The sequence below is a fragment of the Medicago sativa genome, chromosome 8, assembly GCF_051527215.1.
Source record: "Medicago sativa cultivar Bolivia chromosome 8, Bolivia_mono, whole genome shotgun sequence".
In the NCBI taxonomy this organism is placed as follows: Eukaryota; Viridiplantae; Streptophyta; class Magnoliopsida; order Fabales; family Fabaceae; genus Medicago; species Medicago sativa.
The window spans coordinates 32347469-32357302 of NC_140756.1; the positions used below are offsets into that span (position 1 = coordinate 32347469).

At 33.8% G+C, this 9834-nt stretch overlaps 2 protein-coding genes and 1 long non-coding RNA gene across 4 annotated transcripts; all 3 read right to left on the reverse strand.

Moving 5' to 3' along the window:
* Positions 1-835: 835 nt before the first annotated feature.
* LOC146898503 (cysteine-rich receptor-like protein kinase 25) lies at positions 836-4988 on the reverse strand. 2 transcript variants are annotated; one of them, XM_085735892.1, is made up of 7 exons: positions 4025-4988; positions 3004-3126; positions 2677-2849; positions 2372-2582; positions 1887-2124; positions 1643-1793; positions 836-1480 (listed from the first exon to the last, which is right to left on the reverse strand). In XM_085735892.1, the coding sequence occupies exons 1-7, from the start codon at positions 4821-4823 to the stop codon at positions 1172-1174; spliced, it is 2004 nt and encodes a 667-aa protein (XP_085592018.1). In that variant the 5' UTR covers positions 4824-4988; the 3' UTR covers positions 836-1171. The 2 variants fall into 2 exon arrangements, with proteins under 2 accessions (XP_085592018.1, XP_085592016.1); XM_085735890.1 differs by having other exon boundaries at positions 2677-2861; positions 4025-4947.
* Positions 4989-6250: 1262 nt separating this feature from the next.
* On the reverse strand, positions 6251-7886 carry LOC146898504 (uncharacterized). Its single transcript, XR_015022952.1, has 3 exons — positions 7715-7886; positions 7311-7383; positions 6251-6757 (listed from the first exon to the last, which is right to left on the reverse strand). It is a non-coding gene; the product is annotated as an uncharacterized LOC146898504 (long non-coding RNA).
* Positions 7887-8226: 340 nt separating this feature from the next.
* Positions 8227-9175, reverse strand: LOC146898505 (cysteine-rich receptor-like protein kinase 25). Its single transcript, XM_085735897.1, has one exon. It carries the CDS (start codon positions 9083-9085, stop codon positions 8258-8260), a length of 828 nt encoding a protein of 275 aa, XP_085592023.1. The 5' UTR covers positions 9086-9175; the 3' UTR covers positions 8227-8257.
* Between the last annotated feature and the right edge of the window lie 659 nt (positions 9176-9834).

A 9834-nucleotide genomic window follows, 5' to 3' on the forward strand; every position in this document is an offset into this window, starting at 1 on the left:
TCACACTTGAATGCGTGTTTCTTGCGAGTGTGGATCTCGCGACAGCTTATCTGGTTATTTGTTTTACTTTTATCTATCTCAGGTCACAAGGTCAGTACCGTTTCCAGGTTCCGGGGTACTGCATAAAGAGAAGCATGTTTATCGTATTCTTAGCAGATGTCGTGGTTGAACATGGTGATTTGTTTGCTACTCTCTTCTGTACTTTCGTTAAGCTTTTGGATAACCTGTTTTCTGAAATTTTAGTTTGATATCTGTTTTTGTAGGCGTTATACTTTGTTTTTAACCTTTGGCAATTAACCTTATAATACTTAGGACTTACAATACTTGCAACTGCCATGTGGTTTTTATTTATAGCATCTGATTCATAGGGTACTTTTAATCACATTTTAGATTCTCACCCCTCCACACTGAAAAACAGTGTTTCTTTTCCTTAGTTCTTGTTTCAAATTTAGTTGACGAGTTGGATATATGAAACTACTTTTTGTTTTGCCTCAGTTATTCTCAGGCTATTTTAATACACCTATCAAATAAGAGAAATGAGATTGTTTCGAAACTTTATTCGAATATTTTGGTTTACTTGTTGCTTGGAAGGACTATGAAGATTAGAGGCTTTGTTGATATTGATAGATTGATAGATATGACATACATGAAGTGAATTGAATTGCTTCCTTTATGGGTTACATGTTAATTCCATAGGATTTTAGTGACTTAACTTTAAATGAGAGAATAATTAAAGGCTACAAATATGAGTTTTTAATGTACAAATAGCAATCAAACTTAAGATGTTTGGGAACTGGATAATCATAACCTTGAGTTTTGTTGTTAGTAGTCAACATACAGAAATGTTATGCTTGAAATAGATAAATAAGAATTGGAATCAGAGCCTTATTACTTGAAGACTTTGATGGATAAAAAACATGTTTTGTAACCATATTTAAAGAATTCTCTTTATGTTAGAGAATTATTCATTGACAAACTAATAACACATCGGACATATATTTCCATCTCAACCGAGAATTGAACAAGTGTTTCAACACCCTTCGAGTAAATTGGGGTAGCCCCAATAGCCAGCCATTTCACAATGGTCCCATATGGGATTTGAGTTCCATCCGTTGAGGTTACAAGAACTCGAACATTTCAGAATCTAGCACAAAATGAACCATAATGTCAACTATCTAGGTGAAACAATAGTTATGGTTTCTTCATCAACAGAATTATCCTTAGAATTTTTTGAAATTTGATCTTCATTCTTGGACTTTCTGCCAACTGAAAATGCTGGTTGCGTGGGTTTCGGAAGGTCTACTGTGTCACTCCCTAGCATGCAAACAACGGTCGACATCGTTGGTCGATCTGCTGCATATTCTTGTACACAAAGTAAACCAATGTGTATACACTTCAAGACTTCACTTTCAATGTATGTCTTTTGGTGAAATGGATCGATTAATTCCAAACTTTTCCCCTCACACCAAAGTTTCCAAGTCTGCATAAAAATATGGATATTTAGACACTTGAGTTGAACATTTTGTTCGAAAATTTAAAAATATATTAATTCCATCATAGATTTTGAAATACTTAGGTCATTACATATTTCTTTCTCAGTCTAATATCAATTTTTTGATGAGATGTGATAAGGAAAACTCACATATAATAGAAGACTTTGCATATGTTCTGAAAGAAAGAAGTCGCCATTTCTTTTTCCATAAATTATTTCTAACACAAGAACTCCAAAGCTGAAAACATCGGATTTCACTGAAAATAACCCAGCCATAGCGTATTCTGGAGCCATGTATCCACTATATAAAATCAACAGAACACCATCAGTTGTGAAAAATCATGTGAAATTTTCTAATATTTGTTTGAAAATAGTGTCCAATAATAACACTTACTAGGTGCCAAAAACTCTTTTTGTTTTTGTCTGACATTGGTCTTTATCAAATGTTCTTGCCAATCCAAAATCTGATATTTTTGGATTCATTTCATCATCCAGAAGAACATTGCTCGCTTTCAGATCTCTGTGGATTACTCTAAGTCGAGAATCCTCATGAAGGTATAGCAGTCCTCTTGCAATTCCATTGATAATGCTTAGTCGTAATTTCCAATCTAGATGCTTATGTTTTTCCTTATCTGTCAAGTAGAGAAACATCATATTCGTGCTAATGATGATAACAACACTAACAGAAACTATCATTAACTTTTTTCTTCATAGTTGTTTTACAGGAAAAATCAAGGGATTATTCGTTTTTTTTCTTTTTAAATTTTGTATATAATCCCAAACTCCAAATCATTTTTTATTTACTAGAACTAAATTGGAGCAAGTAAAAGAATATGATGATTAAAGTAAATGGGGAGAATAAGATTTGTTTAAGCATACTGAAAAGGTGAAAGTCAAGGCTTGAATTCGGCATGTACTCATATACTAGTATTTTTTCATCTCCCTCAATGCAGTAACCCAAGAGTTTCACAAGGTTTCTATGTTGCAGTTTAGCTATGAATATTACTTCATTCTTGAACTCCTCTGAACCTTGACTCGACATTTCCGAAAGCCTTTTGACAGCAACTTCTGTGCCATCTGGTAATGTACCCTGATAAAAATGAAGGAAAATAGAAAACGAACGAGTCAAAGTTAGAAACCAAACGTACAAGTGAAATTCTGGGCTTCTAGATATTTATTCATACCTTGTAAACAGGGCCAAATCCACCTTCTCCTAATTTAAATGACTCTGAAAAGTCATCGGTACTTTGTTGAATTACATTTAAAGAGATTGTAGGAAGTTCTCCATTGAATGAATCCTGTCTTTGAACCTGATTACGGAAAGATATACAAGTAATGGTCCTCAACAGCATACCACCTAGCAAGGAAACTAGGAAGTTTGAATAGAGACTCATCGTCATAGGTAATTTTGATAAATTAACTTAGAGAACTTTCAATGGTGGGGTTACCATTGGTGCAAGACTAATTTACTTGTGAAAATTAGACAAAGTCGTGTAACTTGTAATAATTACCTTTACTTAACCTATTCTTTCTCCAGTAATAGTAGACACAACAGCTCAGTAGAGCTACTGCCACCGTTATACTTACTAAGATGATGATCAAGGTTTTAGTTTTACTTGCACCTTCCTGCTTGCCTGCAACATTATCATATATGAAAAAGATGCATCTTGTTTTCTCAATATTTAGGCCGAATTAATTTCATATAATATACTACAGATTCCGAATATTTCCAATGCATCAATATTTAGGCTTACTATTAAACAATTATTGAAAAAGTGGTTAACCTGTCTAGCAAGTTCATTGTTTGTTGAAAATGTTATTTACATTTTTCTTGTTGCTCAAATAGTAGACCTTCCCATGTGGTTCCTGCTTGACCTCTTGAATCATGATATGAAATAATAGACGAAGTTCTTGTTTATATCCTTTATTTGTATTGGAAGTTTGTCATGAAAAAGAATATTTTCTTTTCGAAGTTTCAATAGACAAGAAGAGTCACTAAACCACTGGGAAAGTTTATCGCGATTGCAGATACCTCAAAAGTCTTTGTTGAGATCTCTGCAATCAATTCAAGAGACAACGTTTATAAAGAAAGTTCTAATTGCAATCATCAAATATGTTCCCTTAACTTATCTTTTGTGATTAAACATGCTCACAAAATTAATATTTTGAAGTTCTATGCAATTCAAACTAGGCTTAATTGCAGTTTTAGCCCCCTAACTTTTCAAAAGTTGCGATTTTGGCCCCCTAAGAAGAAAAACTACAAAACCGCCCCCTATGTTTTGCAACTGTGGCAGTTTTGGCCCCCAAGGCCAATTTTGACTCGATCTACGCTGACGTGGCACCCTAAGTGAGGTGCCACATGTCATTTTTTATTTTTTTTTGCCTTGGGGGGCCAAAACTGCTACAGTTACAAAACTTAGGGGGCGGCTTTGCAGTTTTTTTCTTAGGGGGCCAAAATCACAACTTTGGGAAAGTTAGAGGGCTAAAACTGCAATTAAGCCTTCAAACTAACAAGCCAACCATTAATGTTACCTGGATTCGGCATAGGAGGAGATCCTGTTTGCAATTGGTAGAACATATAATCATCAATCTTAAGCCCACAGCTAGGAGACATAACTGCCCACGCTACCTTCGTTCCACAACACCGAGGAACTAAATCCAACATAGCCTCTAGACACTGTTTGCACCCTTCCTTACTAAGGTCTCTATTACACTGCACCAAACCATATCTTTTTTCGGTGTCACTCCAAATGAACTCGCCCGTTGCCCAAACGGGACTGGATTCTGTAGTCACTTTGCGTATCAAACTCATCATGTTATTCTCAGCTTTCCCAAGTTCTGTTGAGTCCTTAACATTTCTGGATCCAGTTACATTCCATGACGGTGTTACAATAACTTTTCCTGAGGTATTCTGGTTAGTGTAACCCATGACGCATACATCATACCATATCAAAGCCGAAACACTGTTAGGACAACGTTGAGCGATTTCTCTAACAGCAGTGTTGATACAGAATCGGCAGAAACTTCCTGTGATGTCACCCCGACAACCGTATAACCCATAAACATTGTCATGATCATTGCTGTTGTTGCTACCTATGATGTTGTGATTAGATATTGTGCCTAAGTCAGAATCTGAGTTTATCCATGAGAGAAGGCTATTAACGTTGGATTGGTACGAAGTGTTAAGTATTTTTTCTGTTGAATTCTGGCAAATACTGTACAAGTAAAATGGTGATTGTGCAGTTGTTAGGATCATGAAGAGGAAGAAACGAAGGAGAATGAAGCTTAGCAACCTTGTCGTACAAGTCATTTTGTGTTTTGACGTTTTCATGGTTGAGTTCTAAGAATTTTAATGGACATAACAATTTCTTTATTTTGTTATGTGTTTCATCACATGCTGTTGGGTAGCAGAAACTTTTGATTAGTTTTTTTCTTGTATTTTATTAAGGGAAGTGAATATTTTTCTGATTTTTTGTATATTTAATGCCTCACATGTGTTGAAAATTCAGATGTGAGAATATATTAGTCAACTAACTATGGATTAATTAATTATTTCTATCAAGGTCTGAAGGATAATCAAAGAACGGTCAAATTGAATAAGCCTATAAAGGACGTTTCTGATGGCGATAGGATACCTACTAGACATTGACACCAATAGTATATATGTATTTATGTATTTATTATAATTAAATAATATGTATTTATGTATTATCTTAACTAGACTCTTGACCCACGCTATCGCGCGGGTCTGTTATAGATTATTGATCAATTCAAGCAATTTGAAAAATAAATCATTTTAGAATATTATATATCTTGATCAATGCGACATACATGAATTTTATAAGAAGTCAAACAATTCATTAGAAAATTAAAGTAGTACATTTTAAAAAAATTCTTTACATTTAGAATGTCACATACAGTAGATGTAGGAGTACCTTGAGCACAAAACCTATGACAATGATTACATGTGTCATTGGAGGTGATATGATTGAGTAGGTTTCATTGAGTATAAGACCTATCATAGCCCTATAGTTATTTGGATGCATTAAGGAACTAAAAGTCATAAATGAAGTTGTTATTCTAAAGACAGAGATAGTAAATGTAGATGACAACCTATATTAGTAAGTTGGAACAATTAAGCAAGTAATCATCATAAATAAATTTGTGATAGTTGGATTTATAGAGCAATTGAAAAACCGTTAATTCTTTCCATGATACTTATTGCCATGATGGAGCTTTGATCGATTAAAAAATCAACCTCACATGACCCAGGACGAAAAATCATCTGGTAGTATATCCAGTTTAACATGTTTCTAAAATACACTCTGCATTTGCTATCTTTCTGCATGTGGGTTTATTTCAAGTCTGCCAGATATCATAAGGCTGTCAATGAGTTTAACATATTTCTTACAAAATGGAGTACTATAAATCATCTGGTAGTATATCAGTTTAACATGTTTATAAAATAGACTTTGCATTTGCCATCTTTTATGTTGCTAATATATGATTAGCGCCTAATGTAGCTTGATGTATTTTAATCCTATAAATTATTTGTGCACATATAAGCTTAATATATGATTAGGCGAGTAGTTTTAGAATGAATTCATGTCAGAAGGTAATCAGTGAAAGCGCATCCATTTTTTTCAGTTTGGTACTGTTCTATTAAATCAAATTTTCAAGAAAGATTATAGTTCAATATATTGATCAATAAGAGAGGTGTTTTAATGGCTCTAAATACATATCCTAAGTTGGCAGTAATATAAACAATCCCGTGTCTAATTTTATCAAAATAACTGGTATAGTTTACAATAACAAAAATATTGATAAGATTAATTTAAAAGACATACCACATTGCTAATCCATAAGGCAATGCAAAACAGTCGTTAATTAAAATAGCCAAAATTACACACCGTATAAGGCATGTTGACTCAGAAAACAACAAATCAGATGAAAACAGTAACTTGAGTCTAAAGGAACCTAAGCAGAAAACATCAAAACACAATCATTAAAACATCACATGCCGCCAGAATCTTGCACAACAATATCAATTTGAGTCTTCAACCTTAATGGTCTGAATCCTTGGTTCCTTAGTGGTTGATGCATCACCTTCAGCAATATCAATATCACCTTCCACATACTTCTCTTGCCCAATCCTTTGCTAGTTGGAGTCAAAACTGGTTCTGCCACCATATTCTCATCCTTTCAGCTGGATGAGGGCATCAGCTGCTTCTTATCCTTGGCAATCATGATAAAATTATCCAAACTCTACATATTCGAAGTTTGATGAAGCCAATCAATACCTAGGCCAAAGCTTCAAACCAAATCTAAAAGCTTCAAAGGCAGGGCACAATCTAAGAGAGATTGGTCATTTATATAGGAGAAGAATGGTGATGTCATGCAACAGCTAATAGTATAAAGACAAAAGGTTGAGAAGGTTAATCAAATCTGTTCTATCGAAAGCATGTTACTATATTACTTTACTTAATATAACAAATCACCTTACTATCAAGTTAAAAAAAATGAAGACATCATTTGCATAATCAACAAACAGAAAAAAATAAAATAATCATCATTAACCAAAAAATATATATGCTTCAACCAAATTTCACCAAAATCAAGAAACTCTCATGATAGGCAATGTCGCTCTTTCTTAGCAGAAAGTATGATAGTATCAAGTCAAAAAAAAGGAGACAACATTGCATAATCAACCAACATAGAAAACAATATTTATCATTATCCAAAAAAAAAATCGATGCTTACTAGTGCAACCAAAATTCAACAAAATAATGCAACTCTTGTGATAAGCCAATGTCAGTACCTTTAGAGTTGTCAAACTCCATATACTAAGTTCACAGTTTTGACAGGTTCGCTGGTATAGAATTGTCACAATGCTTTAAAAAAAATAATAGAATTGTCACAATCATCAATTTGATATGTTAGTGTGTCAATGGCAGAATCAAAAACAAAATTGAAGATAAGGTTTTTTTTGCAAGTTTTCTTCTAGAAATAGAAACGATTGCATATATGTACATAGTAAATTAAACACAATAATCAACAAACCTGTTAAACCAATAAGAGAAGGTATTTTTATCTACTTTCAATCTGATGTGTCCAAGATTTCAATTGCATTAGAGCACCAATTCAGTTGATAAAAATAGAGATATAGTGAAAAAAAAAACTAAGTATGATAAAAAAAACTAAGTATGTTAAACCAGGATTAACCTTTGGATGCCATTTCTGCAAGTCTTAACAAAGAAAGTTTAAGAGTTTTTGTTGTGCTTAAGGTACTGTCAGAAAACTGTGATCTTACAGGAGGACAGTGGATACGTATTTATAATGCAACAATCATGAGATATCTTGGCCAGAAAACGATTGAGCTTCACCATTATTCAGTAAGAAACATGCATTAAATGTTTGGAATTAAATGCTATCCTCATAGCTTAAGCCACCCTATATTCAAGCCACCCTATATGGAGTAGTTACTATCCTTGTCACCTAGAGCAGCCAACCTTGACATTTGCTAACATGATATCACCTAGAGCAGCCAACCTTGACATTTGCAACATGATATCACCTAGAGCTACGTTTATGTAGCAGCAAGTAATCTTATTAAACCAAGTAATTCACACAATTGAGCTTCAGTTGGCGCGCTAGGGCAACCATTTTAGCTAATCAGACTGGTTAAGATTTTTATTAAGTAAGATTAAATAAAATATGAATATACTCACAAGTACTTGGATGAGATGATAAGAGATCTTTTTCAACTTACAAAGGTCTTGGGTTGATATCCAACACGGAGAATGAAGCAATGTTAAATCTATTCGGCATAGGAGGAGATCCTGTTTGCAATTGGTAGAACATATAATCATCAATCTTAAGCCCACAGCTAGGAGACATAACTGCCCATGCTACCTTTGTTCCACAACACTGAGGAACTAAACCCAACATAGCCTCTAGACACTGTTTGCACCCATCCTTACTAAGGTCTCTATTACACTGCACCAAACCATACCTTTTCTCAGTGTCACTCCAAATGAACTCATCCGTTGCCCAAACGGGACTGGATTCTGTACTCACTTTGCGTATCAAACTCATCATGTTATTCTCAGCTTTCCCAAGTTCTGTTGAGTCCTTAACGTTTCTGGATCTGGTTACATTCCATGACGGTGTTACAATAACTTTTCCTGAGGTATTCTGGTTAGTGTAACCCATGACGCATACATCATACCATATCAAAGCCGAAACACTGTTAGGACAACGTTGAGCGATTTCTCTAACAGCAGTGTGGATACAGAATTGGCAGAAACTTCCTGTGATGTCACCCCGACAACCGTATAACCCATAAACATTGTCATGATCATTGCTGTTGTTGCTACCTATGATGTTGTGGTTAGATGCAGTTCCTTTGGCAGAATCCGATGTTGTCCATGACAGAAAGTTGTTAACATTGGATTGGTACGAAGTGTTGAGTATTTTTTCTGTTGAATTCTGGCAAATACTGTACAAGTAAAATGGTGATTGTGCAGTTGTTATGATCATGAAGAGGAAAAAATGAAGGAGAATGAAGTTTAGAAATCTTGTAGTACAAATCATAATTTCTGTATTTGTTCTGTGTTCTGTAGTGTATGTTGGGTAGCAGAAACTTATGATTAGTTTTTTTCTTGTATTTTACTAAGGGAAGTAAATATTTTTCTGTTTTTTTGTATATTTAATGGCTCGCATGTGTTGAAAATTCAGATGTGAGAATATATTAATCAACTAACTACAGATTAATAAATTATTTCTATCAAAGACTGCTGGTAAATCAAAGAACAGTCAAACTGAATTAGCTTATAAAGGACGTATTCTGATGGCGATAGGATACCTATCAGACATTGACACCAATAGTATATATGTATTTATGTATTATCTTAATTAAATAAAATATGAATATATTATATACTCACAAGTACTTGGAGGAGATGATAAGATATCTTTTTCCGTTTAACCAAATGTCTTGGGTTCATATTCAACACTAAAAATGAAGCAATAATCTATTGAGCGAGAGATTTGTCATCCAACATGTTCCTAACTGGCTTAAGGGATTATGTTATGCAGTTGCGCGTACCCAATTCACAAAAAATAATAAATATGAACTTTTTCTGTAAATATCTAAATTGAGCAATTGGTTTTATTATAAAAAAAATTTCAACAAGACATTATATTTTTTAACTTTTTTTTCTTGTCAAATAATCTAGTTGTTAGAAATTTGTTGTTCAAACCTCAACCCGTGCACATATTTTTGATCGTACATATGTTATACAAGTGTCATACTAGAGTTCAAATTTGTCCATTTATAAAAG